General features: G+C 35.1%; 1 protein-coding gene across 4 annotated transcripts in view; it reads left to right on the top strand.

Annotated features, from left to right (window-relative positions):
* LOC145277827 (monoglyceride lipase-like) overlaps window positions 1-24,949 on the top strand; it is a 610,056-nt gene that overhangs the window by 453,973 nt on the left and 131,134 nt on the right. For all 4 annotated transcript variants that reach the window (XM_080129733.1, XM_080129734.1, XM_080129735.1 and 1 more), the window contains 2 exons: window positions 476-568; window positions 2,591-2,643. In XM_080129733.1, the coding sequence (XP_079985859.1) occupies window positions 476-568; window positions 2,591-2,643 (146 nt within the window). The remainder of the gene's footprint in view (window positions 1-475; window positions 569-2,590; window positions 2,644-24,949) is intronic.

The raw sequence follows: 24,949 nt of genomic DNA, 5'->3' as shown, positions 1-24,949 counted from the left end.
ACATAAATTTTTTGAAATCAAATACACTTATGATAATTATCGAATTTGTGACCTATTTGCGTTAATACAATTTGCAATCCATTGTTTATGAATAAATCCTATTTTAATCATGTAAATTACTTACAGTGAAACAGTGACCATGTAATACTTCATTGTTTTATGAAATTTGTGAATACAATTGCATTCATGCGTTAGTTGATTTTTCTACAACAATTACTTAGGCTTACATTGTTTATGAAAATAAAATCATTCTTTCCTATTTCAGCCTGCATTCTGTTAATAATATTTAAACTGGTCAGAATTTGGTTTGCACAAAAAACTTGTAAAATAACATCTGTCCTTTAAAACTTATTGTCTGCTAAATATTTGTTAGAAAATCCCCAAATATGAAGAGTTTATGTCTAATACCTACTGTTCAATTGTGTGTTTCCTTTGGAATTTATAGTTCATTTGAATCTCTTTTCTTCTTTTTCAGTGGTCGTTATTGAAAATTGTGGCTTCTTTCTGTCCAGAATTACCACTTCTTGCTAAAATCAATGAAAATATGCTCACGTACAATGAACAACAGGTAAATCACTGAAACATTTCATTATCCCAATAAGAAGGGATAGAAATTTTACATATTTTTTTATCATAAAATGATTTTATGTCATGTGAATTGAAAAAGGATTTATACTTTTGTCAAATTAAATTGGTTGCTTTAAATTTAAAAAAAAATTATATGAAATTATCTGACCATGAATGCAGAAAATAGACTCTTAATGGCACTTTTTTAATTGTTGGAAATATCTTAAGTTCATTAGATTTTGCTCAGAATGCACCAATAGTTAGGATTAATAATACTGGTGACTCAAGGAAAACTTTGGTTTGAGGAGGATGATTGAAAATGACCCCCAAATTAGCAACAATAGCACTTTTTTATTTTATTGAAAATGCTACTCAGTAGTTTTTCTTCCAAAATAGGGTTTTATTAATGTACAACCAAAATTATTCCTGATCAATGTCTGACTGACTACTCCTGCTGTTTGTCATAAAGAAACAAAATGTAAAGTTGCTTGAATTAGCAGGAGTCGAATTGGACATTTTAGTCATGCGGAATTTTAGTCATAAAGATAAGGAGCTTTACTAAAAATGTACGATTAAATAATGTATGACTTTTTGCATGTACTGCTGATTTGCTTTGAAAGCAACTTTGACATGGACGAACTACTGGGTTTGTCAGTGCACAATATTGAAAAATCTGTTGTAGTATTATTAAAATAAACCATAAAATGAATTTACTCACAAATTTCAGTCAAGAGGTTATTTTTTGGCAAATATATTTTTGATTCTTATAAAAAGGATTTACAAAAAATGAATTATTTTTTTAAAATATTCTTAAGGCAGAAAGTAAATAGATTTAATAAGTATTTATTTACATAATGAATTCCTTAAAAAAATGAAACAATTATTTTTTCCAATTCTGTATACCACATTTATTTATTAAAAATATTTGTAAAAAAATTAATAATTATACTATATTAATAATTAAAATTAATAATTATTTTTAGATTATCGTAGCCTCACTGTCACCCTAGCAAACAATGCTGTCGGCTACTCAAGTAAAAACAATAACAACATGCAACGCATATCTACTCACCAACCGGATGCTGACACCTCAACTCCCATAGACAAAATGCGTAAAATTCGCCTCTCATGCATGTGCCTTTACGCACCCTTCCGGTCAATATATAAAAAACAAAAATATTTTGTCAGTCACTGACCCCTCCAATCCGATCAAACCCATTCTTCCGTGGATGTAGGTGAAGACACCCCACGTGACAAAGGCTTTCTGACCAACCAAAACACGCAAAAATGCATATTTTCTGAGTTCCATCTGGAGCTGATTTTCAGGTCAAAATCACTATAAAAGAGTGATGATTTCTCCATCTTGTCAGTGGACATCTCCGAATCAGCAGGCACAGCAACTCTCCGCTCGCTCGTACAACAGGCAGGCAGCAGTCAACCCGACAGCAACGATACATGCACTGATATTCTCAGCATAACTGCTACACCCACTACTTATTTATTTATTTTATTAATTCAATTCAAAATCATATCAGTGTTGAATTATGGATGTGCTAGTATGAATTTAAAGTGCCGTATCACCCTAGATGAAGTCAAATTTTGCCTGAAAGTTGCTGGACTTATTGAGTGATGTATCCTGATAGCAGGTAACAATTTTCATCAAAACAAGGCAATATCATTTTACTTCCATTGAAGTTGTGTAAGGAAACATTGTGCTCACATTTTATAAGATAAATGAATGAATAGTAGGACTGAAATAGTTATAAGTAATGTGAGATATTTTCTCACCTTATTTGTTCATGTTTTTATTATTTTTTCATGTTTTTTATTCTTATTTGTTCATTTTTATTGTTATTTGTTTATGTTTTTTATTGTTTTTTTTGTTTATGGTTTTTATTGTTATTTGTTCATGTTTTTATAGATATTTTCATGTTTTTATTGTTATCTTTTAAATGTTTTTAATGTTATTCATTTCATGTTTTTATTGTTATTTTTTCATGTTTCCTATTGTTATTTTTTCTAGGTTGCTTTAATCCAAAACGATCCTCTTATATATCATGGATTCATGAAAGCAGGGTAAGAGATTTTTTACTAGTATTTAAGAAATTATATTTTTATAATTTCTAATTAAATCATTGATTAATGGAGCTAATTTAAACAAAAAAATACTGTCATGTATTAGCTTGAATGATTAGTTCCTTTTTTCATTCTATTAACTTACTATAATATTGTAGAATAATATATTATCAGTATTTTTTAACATTAAAATATTTTTTGCCATAAAATACATTTATTTACATATTCTATTAAACTTATTTTTTGTAGGAAAAGAATATCACTTATCTCTTCTCTATCTTCTATCTATCTATCTTCTTCTATGTATCTATCTTTTTCTATCTATCCTCTATTTATCTATCTGTCTATCTATCTTTCTATCTATCTATCTTTTTTTTCTATCTACCTACATCTTTTTCAATCTATCTGTCTTCTATTCTATACTTAATAAAATGAAGTCAGTCTATAAATCGACATTATTAGAAAAGAAATACTGAGGTCACGCATTAATCCAGTATACCTGCCAATACCTGATTCATGTTTTTTTATTATTTTCAATCGATTCAAGTAAATATACTAAATTCCTACAATAATTTCAAGAGAAGCACTCTCCAAAACACATCATCCTTAGAGGTGATAGCAAAATACTCATTGTTATGTCCTCCTGCTTCCCCAGTTTACACAGTTACCACATATTTCATAGAGTTCATTTCTTATACATGCCTGTGATTACTTCATTTTTTCCGTTTTGTTAATAGTCATCTACTAATTATTAATTACCCAAATAATTGATGTTCCTCCTTTGCTTCCCTCAATTTGATTTGTTAATCTGATTTGTTCCACTGCTTATCAGAATGATTTTTCGAACAGTTTCAGATTTCCTTCAAACATTGCTTCCATCCTCCATATAAATAAATGAAAATATCGAAAAAAAAAAAGGTTATATTGTACGTATTCGTTTTGGACTGAAAATCTCTGAAAAGAAATTTCATTTAATTTGATCAAGTAGTTTTTATTTTACAGCAGAAAAACACGTTTTTATGAGAGTGCATTGAAGTCAGCCGTTATGAAATTTGTTGAACACGCCACGGGGAGATAACTCCAGTTAAAGCGCCGGCACCCCCTCCCCATCTTTATTACTAGCTTTTCTTCCTAAAAATCGAACCTTTTGCTCAGTATCATAACAAATTGTTTTTTCGCTGTAAAATAAAAACTACTTGATGAAATTAAGTGAAATTTTTTTCCCGGAGAACTTTGTTCCATAACGAATATGTACAATATAACTTTTTTCGATATTTTCATTTTTTAATGCCTTGATTAAACTGTAAAAGTACCAAATCGTATAATTGCTAATTGGCGAAAAAAGAAAACAATTCGCAATAATTTGTTTAAAGTTTTCAAAGTAATCAAAAAAAAAATCACCGAAATCGCCTAAAAAGACGTAGAATCTTATTTTGGGGGATTAGCTAATGGTAACTTAAGATCTTAATATACACATTTGCTATTATTATTATTATTATTATTAATATTATCTATATATTAATATGATAGCGTGTGTGTTCTTTTGTGTGTCATGCTTTCTAGCAAATTTGATTGGTTGAGATTTAATTCTGGAATAGACATTTAATTTCGAAATACACATTTACAAACGCTCCAGGTGGCATTCGATTAGTGTGTTCTCACTGCTATATTTGTTTTTAATTCTATAAAATTTAGGGTTTTATCTTTCAAAAGTTGTTAAGAAATAATTGATTTTAAATTATTCCGTAGTAAAAAATGATAACACAAATCTCTCGGCTGGCAGGGACAAAAATTGAGCAGTTATTTGTTTTTTTCATTGTTTATTTTTTTTAAACTTTTGTTTATTGAGAAAGAAAGAGAGATAGAGAGAGAGAAATGCTGATGTTTTCATTAATCAAAATATTGCTACTACTACAACATTTTTATGTAAACAAAAGCAAAGATGCATATCTGTTATGAAACCTCAAACTTCATGAAAAGCCTTGATGTTACTAACAAAAAAAGTGACACGTTATTAGCGAAACAAACTGGTTTTGTACATAAAATATTTTTATAAAAACATTAAATCTAAAAAAAAATATATATATATTAAATGACAGTTCATTCTTCTAAATAAATTATTTTTATTACAACATTGTTTTAACTAAAATAGTTTCATGAAAAACTGTTTTTGGTACATAAAATATTTTAATCTATATATTAATACGATAGCATGTGTGTTATTTTCTGTATCACATTTATTTTTTTTCTTCCGAGTGTCTGTTGTTTAATTGTTATGCTTTTCCATTTCTTGTAATAAATAATTTTACCAAGAATTCGTCATAAGTTTTGGTTTCGTTTTCGATTATAGCTGAAGGAACTCAAGTTATATATACATACATTCTTTTTTTCTTCATAAGTTTTGGTTTCGGTTTCGATTCAAGCTGTTGCACCCAAGCCATATGGATATTTTTTTATTTTTGAGATCACAAGTTTATAATATATAAGAATGGATCGAAAATTGACACTTATAATAATATATACGAAGTCTGTATAAATTAAAATATCATATTTAAGCATATTTTACAACCAGGCTATGCCAGACGTCCCTGCTAGCTTAGATATATACTTTTGAAGTTTTAACAAAAGAACTACAATAATATCAGTGTGTCTCCATTCACGCTGAACATCCACAAAAATGCCAACATCAATATATTACATATGAAAGAGTCCACTGTGGAAATTCCACAGGTCCCGCTAGTTATTATTATTATCACTCACCAGGAATAGTCACACAAGCCATCATCAAAGATTGCTTTTTCAGAACAACTTGTTGTGTTCCCTGGAGTCTGAGTGACAACAAATCTTGACAGATTTCCAGTACTCTCCACTTCTTTTGCAAACATTTGCAAAAGAATTTGTGTTATCGCAATAGCCGCTTACCATTGATTTCTCATTGGCGGCGACCATTGGTCTTCACTGGAATTTGGGTGGCAATAAGTCTCCTCAAGGTCCCAGTCCTCTTTACACTACTACAGCGAAGGTCTGGCTAGTGCTTTATCTCCCCAGTCTTTCCATCCCCTTGACCTTCATTATTTGGTGTGGTGCCTCTTTATGGTGACACTCACAAAAAGGAGGGGGGTCAGTATCTTACAATTATACAGTTTCGGTTTTTATGATTCCATATGATGTTCATTTGTGTTTTGCATCTGTAGTCGTTTGTGTGTCTAGTTTGTGTGTAGTTTATGTGTCGTGTTAGTCTCCGCATTCAAGGGTTTTCCTTAATATGTATGTAGTTTTCATTATTGAAATTCATTGTATCATCTCTGCCATCCGTTTTATTCCAATCTCTCCCATTCTATTTCCAAAGTTTTTCAGTATCATTCCTAGCGCAACTATTAGGTTGGTGTAAAACAATATCGTTTTTTCACATACGTTACTTTTATATATGATTTCTGAATTAATTCATTAATATATATAGCAATGTTATATATCATGCTGTTCCATGCTCTATGGAATTGAATTGGATGTTATTTATTACCATTCTCTATCTCTTCATTCATTTTTTTTGCAGACTTTTTGTCAGCATGGATAAAATTAAAATCCGCACAATTTTCTTGTTCCAGTTCAAATTGTTCATTTTTTTTTTTTTTTTTTTTTTTTTTTTTTTACATGGAGTTCACCACTTATCAAGGCCCAATGGCCACTCAGGGATAAGGGTCATTGTGTGTACAGTAATCAAAGGGATAATGTAGCAATAGTATTGGAGAATTAGTAAGGTGTCATTACTTGGGGGGGCAGTTCATCAGGAATTTGTTTGTGTTGGACTTGAAGACATCCAGGTTGAAGTTGGGAGGGAAACAGGCAAGCGGAACAGAGTTCCACAGGCGTGCAGTTCTAAGAAAGAAGCTTTGTTCATGGTATCTACGTTTTGATTTAGGCACAGATAGGGAGTGGGGAAAATTATTGACGGTGGTTTCAGCTAGTCGGGTGTTTTTTGAGAAAGTTTGGCGAGAGGGGACCAGAGAATGGAGCTCAGACGAGCTCCTGCCATGGAAATAACGATAGAACAATGACAGGCTCGCAACGTCTCTTCTGTGGGAAAGAGGTTGCAGGGTAAAGAAAAGGGCATCCCCCACCAAGCCACGGAGTCTATTTTGTACTCTGTCAAGGCAGGATAGGCTGTTTTTAGCAGTCCCCGCCCAGATGTGGCAGCAGTACTCCATCTTTGGACGTACTTGGCTCTTATATAGATAGAGAATTGCATCATTAGTAAGATATCTTCTGGAGCGGTAGAAGGATCCCACCATTTTCCCAGCGACCTTGGCCACAGACTTGATGTATGTGTTCCATTTAAGATCAGGTGTAAAGGTCAAACCCAGGAGCTTATCAAAGCCTGGGGCCTCCCTTAGACGAGAGCCATCCATTTCAATTGATGCCAGATGGGGATCAGAGCGTTTATGATGTAGAGATAGGAACTTGGTCTTAGATGCATTAAAGGTAACCAGCCACCTCTTTCCCCACTGTACCACACGCTCAAGATCAGAGGAGAGAGAATCAGAGAGAACATCATCATTTACGGCCTTTGATGTGTTGCCATAGATGGTCGTGTCATCAGCATAGCTGTCAACGAAAGATTTTAGTATGTGGAGATCATTGATATAGATCAGGAAGAGAGTTGGGCCCAGTATGGACCTCTGAGGGACTCCAGCATTAATACTGTGGGCTTCTGATTTCTGCCCATCAAAAACTACTCTTATGAGCAGTGGCGGCTCGTGCCTAAGATTAGTGGGGTGCTGTTTAAAAAAAATGCGTATTTGTGTAAAAATAAAACAAACAAAAAAATATACATAATTTATACGTATGCACACGTATAAAAATACAATAACTTAAAGGAATTCTAAATAGATGTAAATATTTTGAATAGCTTACTTATTATATTTATTTGAAAGTAAATTCCATTCTTCTTGTTTTAATTTGTGAGAAAAGATTGATAATTTTCTCCTTAACTTCTGAATGACTGCTGAAGAACTTTTTTTCAATTGAAAGCACTGCAAGTGCATTTAGTCTTTCGCAACCCATGGTGCTCCTTAGAAAAGTTTTTATTCTTTTCAGAGTTGAAAAACAACGTTCTGCCTCTGATGTAGTCATGGGAATTGTCAAGATAATTTTTATGAGTTTTATGATTTCAATAAGAACATCGTTTAAATTGTTTTCTAAAATAAATTTCAGGAAACCAATTACTTTGCAATACTCATGGATATCTGACCTACTATAAAATATTTCTAACTCAGTTTCAAGCTTTTGTTTGTCAATCATGGGATATGCTTCAGTTGTCAAGGATATCTCGTCTGTAGGTAGTTCTTTCTTAAAACTAGCAAAGCTTTTATTGTTAAACAATTTAGCAAGTATTAAATGTTTAGTTGAAGAATATCTGTCCGTTATATCAACAGATATATAGTCACACAGTTCTTTAGCTTCGGCCTTGAGTGTTTGTGAAGGATTTTCACAGTATTTGGAGTTTCTTATCTCTAAAATAGCAGTTTTGAAATTTGCTATGTATTCATTGACTTTATATATGCTAATTTCCCGAGATTGCATTTGATTATAAATAATTTCAACATGAGACATAATTTGATGAAATAGCTCTAACCAAAATATGAAATTTTCATCGTTCAAATATTTCAGAATTCCTGTCGCTTCTGCAACGGTTTCATCTACATATGATGTTGACTGAATTTCAGTGAGACGTTTTTTTAATGCTTGAACATTTTCATGAACTGTATTTATGGTCCGTATGTTAAAGTTCCACCTTGTGGCGGATGGACGTGGAATGCTTACATCCAGATGCTTCTTGAGAATGGACAGACGCTGTGGTGATCTAGAAAAGAAAGTCGGAATAGCCAAAATGTTAGAAATACATATTCTAGCATTTCGTGTAATGCTTGCTGCATTCCTCATTATTAAATTACATTGATGCGCATAACAGTGAGTGAAATGTGCATTATTATAAACTGCTTTTATTTTCGCCTGAACCCCAGCATTTTTGCCTTTCATGACATTTGCACCATCAAATGTCTGAGCTATCAGTTTTTGGCGATTCCCTTGAAGGATTATATCCAATTGTTGTAGAATACATTTTGATATTCCATCAGTGGTTTGGTTTTCTGGAATAAAGAATCCCCAAAAGCGTTCAAGTATTTTTTCATCCAAGACGTACCGTAAAACAATGATCATTTGTGTATGTTCAGACACATCTGTTGTATCGTCAGCCATGACAGCTACAAAGGAAGCTTTGCTAATTTCTGCCCTTATTTCATCACGTTATATTTGTAAAAGACAGTCAAGTATGTCATTCTGAATGGTCTTGGAAACACCTTTGAAGACACTACTGGTTTCTAAGTGATTCTTTAAATCTGGATCTAATTTAGATGCAAAATTTACTAATCCTCTAAATACACCTGGATTTACTGAATCATCTTTTTCATCATGTCCTCGTAAGGGAGTTTCAAAGTTCCCACAAAAGAAAATACAATCTATTATTTTAGATAAAATTTCACGGTTCTTCTTAACATTCATGTTATGAAGATTGATTGAAAGTCTGTAGGCCTCACTAAGTTTTTCTTTAATATTTACGGTCCCCAAAATTAATAGGGAAACTACATTGTCAACGTGCTTCTTTGACTTCTCATGCTTTTCAGTTCTATCTTTCATTTTGCTAATAGTTCTGAAACCATCTTTTGTCCACGTTATATCACCCCCAAACAACAAACAAGGAAAGCAGAACAATGCCTTTTTTAGTTCACAGCCGCAAAGCCAACTTTTTCGTTGGTACCAGTCAGAATTAAAGCTACGAATATACACTTTGTTGTTGCTAATGCCTGGCTGAGATATTTGAATATCAGGCGTTGAACGGCCTCTTTTCTTAATTTCAACTTTATCATGGAGAGGCAGCTGTGAAAACTCAATCTGTTGAAGTTCACTTACCGTCACAGAAGTTATTTCTTGGGGATGCAAGGAGGCCATGGTTAAATTCTTTTATATCAATTGTGTTGGGAAAGGTAAGTACTAGGCAGTCTATTAGTAGAATATTAATTAGGGTAGAAGGAATACAATGTTTACGTGATCCTCTTTTTGCGATTCAACTGAACCGGAAGTTCTAACTGAGTTGAATCGTACTTTTATAACAGATTTTTATTAACGAAAATAGTTTTACTATTTAAAAACGTTTTTATTTATAAAAAGCTTGTTGTTAATTAAAAATAGGCGTATAACAAAATAAGCTTGCCATTAAAATTGTCTTTTTTTAATACAAATATTTTTTAACTTTGCCATTATAAGCCGTCGAAAAAGGGATAATACGCAAAAACATTTTAATAAAAAAATACTATTTTAAATTGTGTACACTTTACAGAGTAATAAAAAATATACAAATATATTTCTTTTAAACTTTACAGATGAAATAAATTTCATGGGCTTTTCCGCAGGCAAACAAACGAAAAACATTTTTTTAAATACATTTTATTTACAATTTTTTAATAATTTATTTTTTCATAAAAACAAAATCTTTGAAATTTACTTGCTTGCACACGATGGTAAAGTTAGGAGGTTACCATTTAAAAATGGTTTTATTGGATAACAGTTTTATTTAAAATTTAAAAATGTGTTTATAACTAAACTTACTTTGTAAATAAAATATAGAATAAAAAAGTTTACATGTTTGTACTATGAGCAACATTTAAAAACATTTTTTAACTAAAATGTATTTAAAAAATAAAATTTTCTTCGCTTTTCTGTAATGTAAATATTTTTTATTCTGTAAAGTTTAACTACCACAAAATGAATAGATTTCAAACTACATAAAAACAAATACAAAATAAGCCGTACATGAAAAAATAACATTAGTTACGTTGGTAGCTTTACGGGTAAACAGCCCGAACACTTTTAATTAAAAAAAAAAAAGTTTCGCATATTGCATATTTTTGTCTGCTTAAATCGCATTTAAAAGTGTGAGAATTTTTTTTAAGGTGGATATTTATTTACAAGAACACTTTACACTTTTTAATAATAATAAAAACAAAACATTTGTAAACAAGCCTTTTAAAAAAATAATAATATAAGCGAAAACACGCAAACACCGGTTTTCACGAGCGTTTGGAACTGCGAAAACGACAGTTCCAACTTAGCTTTCATTCGCCGTCTGAAGTGGGCATGCGTATAAGCGAACTTCGCTAAGAATGTGTAACTGAATTTCACAGCTCCAAGCAAAGTTTTACTTTTATACTTATATGAATATGGGGACAGTTATCGACATTAAGCTTCAGGATTATATATATATATATATATATATATATATATTATTAATATGATATATTATCACATAGAAAGGAAAAATAAACATATTATTTTTACCGTGTATCGATAATATTGAGTAGAAACTAGAAATGATTGGGGGTGCTGCAGTTCCACAGCTCCAGGCACGAGCTGCCACTGCTTATGAGCCTATCTGAGAGAAATGACTTAATGATAGAGAAAACATTTCCAGTTATACCGTAGCTGGAAATCTTGTGTAGTAGGCCTTTATGCCAAACCTTATCGAAGGCCTTTGATATGTCGAGAGCAATTGCCCTAGAAATGAAGCCTTTGTCGAGAGATTCGCTAATCCTTTGAGATATAACCGTTAGCACATCTGCTGTAGATCTAGCAGAGCAGAAACCATATTGCGTGTCGCTAAGAAGGTTATTTCTGCTTAGGTGGTTGACTACTTCTCTATTTATTGCGGACTCCAGCAACTTACTCATGGCACACAGGAGACTTATTGGTCTGTACTGAGAGGGGGATGACTTATCACCTGAATTCTTAAATACAGGGCATACTGATGAGGTATTCCAAGGTGTTGGGAAGCACTTCTCCTTAAGGCAACGCTTAAACAGTTTGGAAAGTATGGGGGCAAGTTCTGGTTGTAATTTTTTTAATACTATAATTGGAATACCGTCGGGACCAGTTGCTTTACTGAAGTCAAGGTTCTTGATTAGCTTGGCGACCTCACGCACAGATATTTGTATGTTACATAGCGTGTTGTCTGTTATAGGAAGGAATATGGGGAGTTGATGGCCTTCGTCACACAGGGTAGAATTTGCCGCAAAGGTTTTGGCAAATAGTTTGGCCTTGTCGGATGCTGTCGAGATGACCTCTGGTCTATTGATAATGGTTGGGATAGAACGCACGTTTCTGTTCAAGATCCTATTTGCTATTTGCCAGAACTGGTGGGAACCAAGCCGCTGCTCAGCTACTTTGGACTTAACGGATTGCGCATATAGTTCTCTTGTATTTTTTATTACTCTTTTACAGTGGCAGCTTTAGTTTCAGTGCATTTATTACGTTGGTAGCTATGAAAAAAGTGATTTCTGTGTGCGATGGCACAACACATTCGGGGGAGAACCATGGCTGGCTGTTAGGTTTTTGTTGGAAATTTTTGGATGGTATGAATTGGTCTATGCCTACAAGTAACCATTCTGTCAGGTTTGATACTATAGAGGACACATCCTTTTCAAACATGAAATGGAGAGGGAGATCAGATATGAATGTACGGAAGCTATCCCAGTCCGCCATAGAGTATCGGTATACAGTACGGTGGAGAGGTACGTCTGTAGATTTATTATATTTAATTTTTATCTTAACTGATACGACGCAGTGGTCGGAGGATCCCAGAGGAGATAGAACGGAACATGAGCATAGCTCAGGGGAAGTTGTAAGAAAAAGGTTTAGGAGGCTTGCGAACTGACCAGTACTATCAGGCACACGGGTGGGCTCGCGGACCATCTGAGTGAGGTCATAGGCAATGGCAAAATCATGACAGAACCTCCCCTCATCATCTGTCTTATTTGGGTGGGTCAGCCATTCCACATTATGGACATTGAAGACACCGCAAATGTGAATGTTAGCCGAGGGATGAGCAGAGGATGTGGTCAATTTTTTCTGATATACTCTTAAAGACAGTAACTCCACTGTTGTGGGGTTGATAGAGGGCAAATATAAATGCGGTGGTGTATGCAAGTGCAACCCGGAAACACATATAAGGTAGATTAGGGTCTTCTCTGGAGATATCCCTGCCACATGGGAAGCCATCTTTAATGTAGGCACATATTCCATGCCCATGGCGATCTTGGGGGTCAGATTTAGACGTTAGGTTAGAGTATCCTTTAATTATGAACTCATCTAGGGAGGTGGTCGGCCCTATTCCAGTTTCGCTTAGAAAGAATATGTCAGGTTTTGTCTCCTGTAATTGGGTTTCAACCTCTGGAAAGTTAGAACGTAGACCCCTGATGTTGGAGAAGGAGACATGGTAGTAGGGGTCTAAATAGTAGGATGGGGTTCTAGGTTTATTTGTGTTTTCTTTTTTGAGATATTTCATGTTGAGGATTTTGGGGTTTGTGGAACAGGTCAGCATACTTGGTTAGAGCAGAACAGAGAGCGAAAGTAAGAGAGGAAAGACAGGAAAATTTTTTTTTTTGTTTTTTGTAGCACATGATAAGGTAAAGCCGTAACAATTACCCACTAGTATGGCATCGAGAGGCCCCACCAGAGACTACTGCATGGTTCAGAATCCATTCACCAAATGGCAATACAGCAGCCCCAGTACTTTGCACCTGCTGATAGGACAGCCTCCTTAGTGGTTAATCCAAGGTTCGGGTCCCTGACTATCAGGTGCTTAACGTCAGCCCAGATGAAAATGTTTACCTCCAGCACCCTTACTAGTGACATGGCCGCAAGGATAGACAGAGACAGAAAATTTCCGACATCTCAGACTGCTGTTCGCGAAGTACTACCGACCTGGGGAGCAGCTTTTTCTTCACCCTTTGTCAGAAACATCACTCATTTGCTGTTTTCTTGTGTCTTGTCGATCCTTGCTTTGATGTGGTTGGTTCTAGTTGCATTATCTTGTGCAACTGTTATTGGTGATCCAGTTTCCCTGTTAAGGTTTTTTGTAGCCATTTCCAAGTGTTTTCGTTCGTCTCTTCTTTTGTAATCCATGTAGCTGTTTCTCTTTCCATTTTTCGTTCCTTGTCTTAATTCTTGTCTCTTTTTCTATCTTGTTTGTTTTTTCCTCATCTCTTGCTTTCAAGTGTAGTGTATTATGTATCGTTATAAGTCTTCTGGTCAAGATTCCTTAGTTTTTCATTGGTCCAGCTTATAAACGGTCCAAAGTTTCTTATTAGTGACACTGCCCATGTATTCATTCCTTAAGTTTCGGATATAGAGTTTCATTTTAAGGAGTTTTCTTCTTCTTTTTCTTCTTCGTCTAATTATTAATATTATTATTGTTTATATATTAATACGATAGCGTGTGTGTTCTTTTGTGTGTCACGCTTTCCGGTTGAGATTTAAGAACACACACACTATCGTATTAATATATAGATTATACTAAATGTGAGTTAATGGATTTGGTGAGTGTTTAATGAGATCCCAGGCATAATCTCCTCCTTCTTTTCGAATAAGGGGAGACGATAGTTTGACATGTTTACTTCCGGTGATGACGTCATTATCTTCATTTAAAAATGATGCATGTAATATATTTATGATGTACCACATTGACATCAGATGTCATATTCCAAAAATCACATGAATGTACTGCTGATTCCAAAAATTTTATAAATGGATCAGTGCACTCTAGGGGATTATTTGTAACATTCCAAAAATCACGTACATATATCAAGTAATCCTGAGTTCATACTTTCGTCCTTAATGTCATCATGGCAGTAATTGCAAAAAAAAAATACATTATATATATATATATATATATATATATATATATATATATATATATATATATATATTTAAAGGAGATTAGAACAATAGTCTAAAGAGCAGAGTGTATTTTAATGTAATAGTAAAATTACTAGTTTAATTAAAATACAGGGAAAGAAAAAGTGCTCGTTGTAATTTAGATATATAATAAGCTCGATAGGTAAATATCCTAGAGCTAATTTTATATTTAGTAATGTGATTGATAATTTAAAAATCAAATTATAATTAAATTAAAAATCCGTTTCATAAGAAGGAACAACAACAACGTCAATAATTTGTACGATCGTTTCGGAAAACAATGTTTTTATTGTGGTAGACATCAAGCTACGGACAATAATTTTTACATATAGTGTTTTTAACAAACAAAGTTTCCTCATCAGCAAATATTGGGAAGGGTTTTTATTATATGTAAAAGACACCATAAATAAACCTAGCATTAAAAGTAAGGCAGATGTATCTGGAAAAAATTAAAATAAAGGTATGGATTTAACTTGATAAGAAAATTAATATGGGTTAAAGATAGAAATAAAATAGAGTAAAATTATAAATCTAAATTTGGTTTAAGTACAATATTATAATAGTATTTTTCTAATAAAACTCATAGACACATACATATACATATATATATATATCCACACATACAAATATATATATACATATATACATAAATACACATACATATATATATAAAAATACACACGTGTATATATATATATACATACATATACATATATATACATAAAAATATACATACAAATATTTACCTTTTAATTTTTCGCCTTTTGAAATCAGGAACTAAGGTCAAAACACTCATATAGATGTTTGTTATAGCTTTTCAGCTTATGCAAAGGTCAACTCTTTCAACTTTAACCTTTTGGCAGCCAAATTTTCGCCTAAAAACTGATTAAAAAGCTTGCTGCATGTCTGAATACTCTTTATGTCAAAAACCAATTAAAAAGCTTACCCCATATCATCTTTATGTAAAATTTCAAATGATTAGCTCAAAAATTGGCTGAGAGGTCAATGTTTTTTAAAAATTTGACCCCAATTTTGACCCCTTAACATTTATTGTTTTGGGCTCAAGTCAAGTTAAAATGTTTGAACCTACATCTAAAATTTCAATTGGCAGAGGAGCTTGGTAGAATTTTCAAAGGTCAAATCGTTGAACTTTGACCCCTTGTCAGTCAAATTTCTAGCTGAAAAAACAGTAAAAAAATTTTTCCCAAATGTCAATACCCCTTATGTCAAATCTCGAGTTTGTAGATCGAAAATTCGCAGAGTAGTTTGGCAAAGAAATGCACACACACACACACACACACACACACACACACACACACACACACACACACACACACACACTTTCACTTTTATATATATACTAGCAGTTCAACCCAGCTTTGCTGTTCATAACTTTATGTGCATATGTATATATTAAAAAGTGTGAATATGTACGGTAATGCTTTTCTATATAATAGACTTCCTTAAGTACAATAGAGGAAAGTAAGTAAAGAGACCACAGAGGTAAAATTTTTTAAAACTTTGATCCAAATTGTCACCCCTTAAAATTTATTGTTTTGGCCTCAAATAAAAGTAAAATGTTTGACCCATGTCCAGGTAACCTACATCTAAAATTTCAAATGTTTAGACCAAAAATTGGCAGAGGAGTTTGGTGGAGTCTGCAAAGGTCAACTCTTTCAACCTTGACAACTTGGCAAGAAAACCTTTGCCCCAAAACTGATTATAAAAACTTACTGCATGTCTGAATACCCTTTATGTAAAATTTCAAATGTTTGGACCCAAAATTGGCTGAATAGTTTGCTAGAGACAGCAAAGAGCAAATATTTTGAACTTTGACCCTTTGGTAGTCAAATTTTTGGCCAAAATCGATTAAAAAGCTTGTCCTATGTCTGAATACTCTTTATGTAAAATTCCAAATGTTTAGATCAAAAATTGGCTGAGTAATTTGGTAGAGACCGCAGAGATCAAATTTTTTTAAACTTTGACCCCAATTTTGACCCCATAACATTTATTGCTCTGAGCTCAAATCAAATTATGAAGTTTGATCCATGTACAAAGAACCTATATCTAAAATTTCAAGTATTTAGACCCCAAATTGCCGGAGGAATTTGGTAGAGTTTTCAAAAGTCAAATCGTTGAACTTTGACCCCCTTAACAGCCAAATTTCGGGTCGAAAACCAATCTAAAAGATTTTCCCAATCTCAATACCCTTATGTCAAATCTCGAGTCTGTAGACCGAAAATTGACAGAGTTATTGTGTAGGGAAATGTACACACACACACACACACACACACACACACACACACACACACACACACACACTTTCCACTATATATATTTTCTCTATATAAATAAAATGAACTCATTTTTTCCCCTCTGAGTTTGACCTTAATAGGATTAAAACTCGACATTTCATGCAAATCTAATATACACAAACTGCAGCGCATTATCTGAGGTGTGCTATAGACCTATTACCTCTACACTTGCTCGATAATCATGCATTCCTATGTTTTTTCTGGTGAGAGTTCATTGCTAAAACCTATAAGAATCAATGAAAGTTGTAAAACCTTTTCTCTCTGTTTGATTACTCCTCTCCCTGCTCCCCATTTACACTGCTGCTCCATCGTTCACGAGGGACTAATACAAATACATACAATACTATGGGGTTTGTAGTTGCATACAAAAACCAAAATGCTTCCTATTGCGGGAAACGCACCACACCTAATTATACATTGCTTATTTACAATTTATTTCGAAACATTATTGCACTAGGAAAAAATAAAACGATTCTCTCCTTTTTCTTTTCTTTTTTTGTTCATTAACATATAATATATCATTTCCTTTTCCTTTAGTTTCGTTTCGTTCGATGTTTTTTTTTCCTGTTTATGTTTTCCCGATTACAGAGTTAAAGATTAATTTTATGGTTAGCGCATTACAAAATGTAAGATGTCAAACTTTCACTTAAAGCGATTACGCACATATCGATCTCGATTAGTAACAAATCGTTTCATGTGTGCTTTAAAAAAAAGTCACTGTCTCCGATAAAGAAATACTATATTTAAAAATATAAACAATGTATTTCTATATGCATCTCTAATAATCTCAGTTCCGGTTTACTGCGTTTTGTATGCTTTTGTTCTGTTTCTTTGATGTTCCAATTTTTCAGATTTGTGCCAGTTGGCACAGTTTAATATTCAAATTTAAAATCGTTAAATACAATTTAGGCGCGCAGTGCAATTGATTGTTTCGGCGCATTAAAAAAATGAAAAATGACACCCACGCAAATTCCGGCGTGACCTTTATATACCAAAGGTGCGTACGTAGTTGAAAGCACCCCATGTGATGTCTTCCGTCCAATGGAATTCCTCCTAGGACACATTTTAAAACTGATTTTCTAGAGCTCGTTTGGAGCCGATCAAATCGAATATAAACATGCACAAACACGAAATCTATCTCTTTAGTCTCTTAGCCTTTCGAGCATTCTTTCGTCTCTTTAAACTCTTCCGACTCATTCAACGCTTTCTCATATGGACTTACCACGCGTGCAAACATCAATTATTTCATTTCCACTGCTCCGCGCATTAATACTCTCTTTTAACAGACGAACATTAATATTGTCAATGTTACAAATTTGAACATTCAAAGAACACAAAAAAGAGACTCTCCATCTTTCATATGAACTCAAAAAAAGGAACTCTGAAATATTGAGAACTATGTTTTAACTTGTTATTGTTTGTTATTTCTATTCCAGAAATAAACCTCCGTTTGTGTTGCACATAAGATTTCTTATTTTTATTTTTATTATTTGTGGAGGAAGTCAGTTCCCAAAAAAAGGCCAGGCGACCCCCACAAGTTGGTGACCCGATGCAGAAATCATATGCACAACGGAATCTTATAAACTATTAAACAACCATGACTCAGCGGAAAAAGCGACAATTTTTTTTCGACCACAATTTCAAGCTCCGCGTCATCGGAAAAAGTCAGTTGACAGTTTAAAGGCTTTGAAATCACTTTTGAGCGAAGAAAACAAACATGGAACCTTCCTGTGTTGAAAAACCTCTGGCAACGTTAACGGTAAATATACAAGCATTTAATCCTACCAACATAAAGACCTGGTTTATCCAAATCCAGGCCCTTTTCGATGCAAAGCGGATAACGTCTCAACGAACCAAATACTGTTACTTGGTGGAAAAACTCCCGGCAGACGTCGTCGAAGAGGTGGCGGATTTATTGGAGAATGTGCCTGAAGACAACCCATATGACGAACTTAAGAAGGCCATCTTACGACGGACGGGCTTTTCAAACGAAACAAGGTTACGCAATCTTTTCACCCAAGTAGAATTGGGAGATCGCACTCCGTCACAACTTTTGCGATACATGCGTACATTGCTAGGGGACAACAAAATGTCCGAAAATATAATGAGAAGTCTGTGGCTGGATAAACTTCCAGACACAACAATACAAATCCTAGCACCCACAACAGAAGAGACAAATATTGAAAAACTCGCCGATATGGCAGATCGAATCCATGAAAATCTGAGGCACCGCAAAGTAAACTCAGCACAAGCACAGCAGAAACAGACGTGCGACGACGATATATCAGGACTAAAAATGACAGTCGAAAATTTCACTCGACAAGTGCAGGAATTAATACAAATAAACCATCGTTACTCATTTAATAAACGATCGGACTACCGAAAACGAAGTCTTAGTGGAGGTCGAAGCAACACACGGGAACGAGCGAACGAAATCTGTTTTTACCACAAAAGATTCGGCACACAAGCTCAGCGTTGCACTTATCCTTGTTCTTTTAAAAACAAGAATCAGGGAAACGAATATTCCGGCTAGTAGAGACGACGACTGTCGCTGGATTTTCCACTAAAGGTCGTCTATTTTTTATTCGTGATAATAATCATGGATATAATTTCTTAATAGACACTGGAGCTGAAATCAGCGTGATACCACCTCTACGTAAACAAAAAGCTATTCCACAGCCTTACCACCTCCAAGCAGCTAATGGCACACAAATACCGACATACGGTGAAAAATATTTAGACGTCAATCTCGGCCTGCGCCGCACATTTCTGTGGATTTTTACTACAGCCAACATGACGACACCAATATTAGGAGCAGACTTCCTAGCACGGTTTAATCTATCGGTAGACATGACTAGTCACACACTGACTGATAACCAAACAAAAAATCGTAATTAAAGGTATCACCACAAGATACCAGTCTACTGGGATTAGTTCTGCCTTACCTGAAGAGACGTACATTCGTCGGCTGTTTCAAAAATACCCACAACTTACTCAGCCATTCAAAGTCACGGATAATATTAAACATAATGCAAAGCATTATATTAAAACGAATAGACAACCCGCCTACGCCACCCCCAGACGTCTGAAGCCGGATAAGTACAAGATCGCAAAAGACGAATTTCGACACATGTTGCAACAAGGAATTATCCGACCTTCCAAAAGTGCGTGGTCATCTCCTATACACATGGTACAGAAAGCAGACGCGACAACATGGCGTCCATGCGGCGATTTCAGGAGATTAAATGCACAAACTGTACCGGATAGATACCCTATCCCACACATTCACGATTTTGCAATCGGACTGCAAAATGCCGCGGTATTTTCCAAACTGGATTTAGTAAAAGCGTATTACCAAATACCGGTGGCGGATGAAGATATCCACAAAACAGCACTGACCACACCATTTGGACTTTACGAATTCGTCAGAATGCCATTCGGACTTAGGAACGCTTGTCAAACCTTCCAAAGGTTAATAGACAAGGTTTTTAGGGACCTTCCATTCGTATTCGCTTATGTGGACGATATCCTAATTGCTAGTAGAAACCTCGACGAACATAAACAACACTTGGAACAAGTTTTTCAAAAACTGTCCCATTACGGTTTAAAAATAAACTTGGACAAATGTATTTTCAGTCAGCAAGAAGTAAACTTCCTTGGACATTCAATTGATAAGGATGGTATATCACCATTACCCGAAAAAGTAAGCGCCATTACGGATTTTCCACAACCTACGTCTGTTAGACAAGTTCGTCGCTTCATAGGTATAATTAATTACTACAGACGATTTTTACCCAACTGTTCCACAATCCTTGCACGTCATTATTGAAGAACAAAACGAAAAACCAACAATTAAAACTGGACGGATCAGCTTTAAAAGCTTTCCATCAAGCTAAAACTGCCTTAGTCAATTTCACAAAATTGAATTATATTAAGGACAGCGAAGAATCGAAGCTTACACTTACAACAGACGCGTCAGACATAGCTGTAGGAGCAGTTATACATCAACTGGCAGGGGATACAATGACCCCTATATCGTTTTTCTCAGCCAAACTGAGCAAGACACAGACAAAATACAGTACCTTTTCAAGGGAACTATTAGCAATTTATTTGTCAATTAAACATTTTAGACATCTGTTAGAAGGAAGAAACTTCTGTATTTACACTGACCATAAACCGTTAACATATGCACTGCATACACATGTAGATAAATATGGTCCAAGAGAAATCAGACACCTTGATTATATTGCCCAATATTCCACAGACATCAGATACGTCAAGGGGCAAGAAAACATCGTGGCAGACGCATTATCACGAGCTGCAATAACTTCACTAAATTCCAGTTCGTTAACTATGGAATTAATTGCACAAAAACAAAAGACGGACAAGACACTCACTGACGTACAACAGAAAACGTCTTTGCAACTGAAGGAAATGCCCGTACCTTTTAGTGTAACAACACTTTATTGTGATACAGCAAAAGAACAACCGCGTCCATACTACCGCCAAGCATCAGACGACATGTTTTTCTACATTTTCACAATATGTCGCATCCAGGCAAACGAGCCAGCGTAAAAATAATAACAGACCGCTTTGTTTGGCCGAATATGAATGCAGGTATTCGAAATTGGACCAAGACGTGTGTATCCTGTCAGAAAAATAAAATACACAGGCACACAAAGTCACCGCTGGGCACTTTCAGTGCGCCTGATGCCAGGTTCACCAATATCCATGTTGACTTGGTGGGGCCATTACCGCCCTCAAAAGGACACACCCACATTCTCACCATAGTCGACAGGTTAAGCAGATGGCCAACAGCCATACCCGTGAAAGACACATCGGCAGCGACAGTAGCTGGAACAATACTAAAAGACTGGATAGCAATTTTTGGAGTACCGTCAATACTCACAACGGACAGAGGTTCGCAATTTCAATCAAAACTCTTCGCAGAGTTCAACCAATTGTTGGGAACAACCCACATAAAGACTACTGCTTATCACCCTTGCTCAAACGGCCTCGTCGAACGCTTTCACAGACAGCTAAAAACTTCTTTGGCCACGAGTCTTAACAACGCAGACTGGTCAGATAATTAATCCTATTAATGATCCGAAACACAATAAAAGAAGACTTACAAAGCACACCAGCAGAGCTAGTTTTTGGATCCGTAGTCACACTACCTGGACAGTATTTTAATGCATACACAGATATTTCACCCACGGCTACATTTGTGACGGAATTAATTTGATGTTCCAATTTTTCAGATTTGTGCCAGTTGGCACAGTTTAATATTCAAATTTAAAATCGTTAAATACAATTTAGGCGCGCAGTGCAATTGATTGTTTCGGCGCATTAAAAAAATGAAAAATGACACCCACGCAAATTCCGGCGTGACCTTTATATACCAAAGGTGCGTACGTAGTTGAAAGCACCCCATGTGATGTCTTCCGTCCAATGGAATTCCTCCTAGGACACATTTTAAAACTGATTTTCTAGAGCTCGTTTGGAGCCGATCAAATCGAATATAAACATGCACAAACACGAAATCTATCTCTTTAGTCTCTTAGCCTTTCGAGCATTCTTTCGTCTCTTTAAACTCTTCCGACTCATTCAACGCTTTCTCATATGGACTTACCACGCGTGCAAACATCAATTATTTCATTTCCACTGCTCCGCGCATTAATACTCTCTTTTAACAGACGGACATTAATATTGTCAATGTTACAAATTTGAACATTCAAAGAACACAAAAAAGAGACTCTCCATCTTTCATATGAACTCAAAAAAAGGAACTCTGAAATATTGAGAACTATGTTTTAACTTGTTATTGTTTGTTATTTCTATTCCAGAAATAAACCTCCGTTTGTGTTGCACATAAGATTTCTTATTTTTATTTTTATTATTTGTGGAGGAAGTCAGTTCCCAAAAAAAGGCCAGGCGACCCCCACAGATTTCATTGCGATTGTAAACATCATTATGATATAAATCAAAGCAAAATGAATTTCACTACTGACGCTGACAAACAAGGTGTTTTTTTATTTTTATATTTACTTCATTATCTTAGGAGTTGACTTTACTAATTATCTTTGAATTATACCAAGAAAACTAATATTTATCTCGAAATAGATTTTTGCATTGGATTTAATTAACTTCAAAAATTAACTGAATTGGTAAGCTCGCTGTGCAAACAATTTCTCATAACTTTTTTTCTCACGTGTACAAACACTTTTTTGCCTTGGGGAAATTAATTTTTGTTCTTATTGTTCAAATTCCTATTTCGGTCACCTAAATTCATTAGTGTTAAAGCAGCTTAGGAATTTCTGCATAGAATGATATGCCGGTGGTTTCAACTGGGCGAGCGTCATATGAAAACTGAAACAATACTAATACATTTATTCTATAATAATTTATCTAAATAGAATTGGACAAACATTTAGTGAAAACTTGACGCAATAAAATTATAATTTTAATACAACAATTTCGTTATGAAAGCAGCATCGGATTTTTATAAAATAGTTTTCTTTAATTTATTTTTTTTTTCGTAAAAATAAATATTTGGATACTTTTGGGGAATTAAAGCAACTTTGAAAGGTCAACAACAAATAAAATTAAATGATTGTTTCTTTCTTTTCATAGCGGGGAAGTGGGTTGTTTTTTTGTTTATTTAGTTTTTGTTTTAACTGCAATCATTCTCCACTTATTTTTTGTTATTTATTTTGTGGAGAAATGCGTGACTTACCTGGATAGACCACGTGCGGGTCGGTCACCGAAAATAAATAAAAAGAAAGAAAAGAAACGGTCAAGACTCTTATTTATAGAGTAGTGATCACGTGAGTTAGAAGAATATGCAAATAGAGGTGAACGATTTTGCGATATAAAAAGCCTGTGTTGTTAAGAGGAGGGGCAGACTGTTGGCAGAAGTCAGTGCTGTCAGACGTGCTTTAGAGTTTTGTTATTATATGCTGTGTTCGATTGTTGGGAGAGAGAAAAGAGAAGAGGAGGAACCAAGAAGACATTCTGCAGATACTTGACTTTGTGTTGGTTTTAAGCTATCTCGGCGCTTGGTGTGCGGTTACTAACAATGGACAGATTCGACATTCGCTTAATACCCGAGTTCGACGGATCTACCACTGGACCGGCTGTCGTTGAATGGATTGAAAAGGCAGAGAAAATCTGTAAACTGTGCAAAATTAAAGAACCAGCCACAGTTATCCCTTTGAGGCTAACCGGAGGGGCCTATGCAGTCTACCAACAACTCGGGGATGAACCAGACTGGGATGAAATCAAGCAGAGCCTGTATACAGCGTTTGGTACAGATCCATTTGTTGCGTGGCAACAGTTCACGAGCCGGACACTTCAACCCAAGGAAACAGTCGACGTGTACCTAGCCGACCTGCGAAAATTATCTGTACCGTTTGGTGGGGTCAACGATAAAATATTAAGCTGTGCTTTTTTGGTAGGCCTACCCGAGGAGGTCAGTAAACTGTTGCGGGCATCATCAAGAATCGATGAATTGTCAACTGATGAGTTATTGGCCCGAGCTCGAAACATCTGTAAGGAACAGGAACCAATTGCAGCAGCAGCTCGTTTTCGACATGGAGGCAATGTGGACTCTCTTCCAGATAGTAATAAGCATGCCACCCCAGTGTGCTATAAATGTGGGGAGGCCAATCATTTTGCTAAAGAGTGCCGGAGTGATAGGAGAGGTGTTTATCCACAATCAAAGAGACCAGTGCAATGCTATCGCTGCAATAAGTTTGGGCACATATCTCGCAACTGTTCGGGAAACGAAGTTGGGGGCAAGGTACTATCGCTACCCTTGCCCCCTGCCAACCAATAAACACAGGATTGCCTGTCATTAGCGTTAAACTTGATGATGTGCAGTGTTCAGCACTTATAGACACGGGGTGTTCCCGGTCTATAGTTAGTGCCCATTGCTGTCCGGTGTGGCGGAGGAACCCAGTTGGCGTTATGACCATTAATGGCTTATCACGGGTATGTTGTGGTGAAGGGACAGTCACAATCTGCACTGAGAAGGGTGACACAGCTAAAGTTGACGTTCTGGTGATGCAGGAGAAACCCCTTGGCTACGACATGTTGCTTGGAATTGATGCAATACAAGCACTAGGAGGCGTTACAATCACAGCAGCTAGAGGTATCAGGCTTGGAGAAGGGAAAGACGTCTGTGC

This window comes from Euprymna scolopes, chromosome 6 (assembly GCF_053919585.1).
Source record: "Euprymna scolopes isolate OS-2025 chromosome 6, ASM5391958v1, whole genome shotgun sequence".
Lineage (NCBI taxonomy): Eukaryota > Metazoa > Mollusca > Cephalopoda > Sepiida > Sepiolidae > Euprymna > Euprymna scolopes.
The sequence above is the reverse complement of the archived record's forward strand: the minus strand, read 5'-3'. Positions and strand labels throughout refer to the sequence as shown.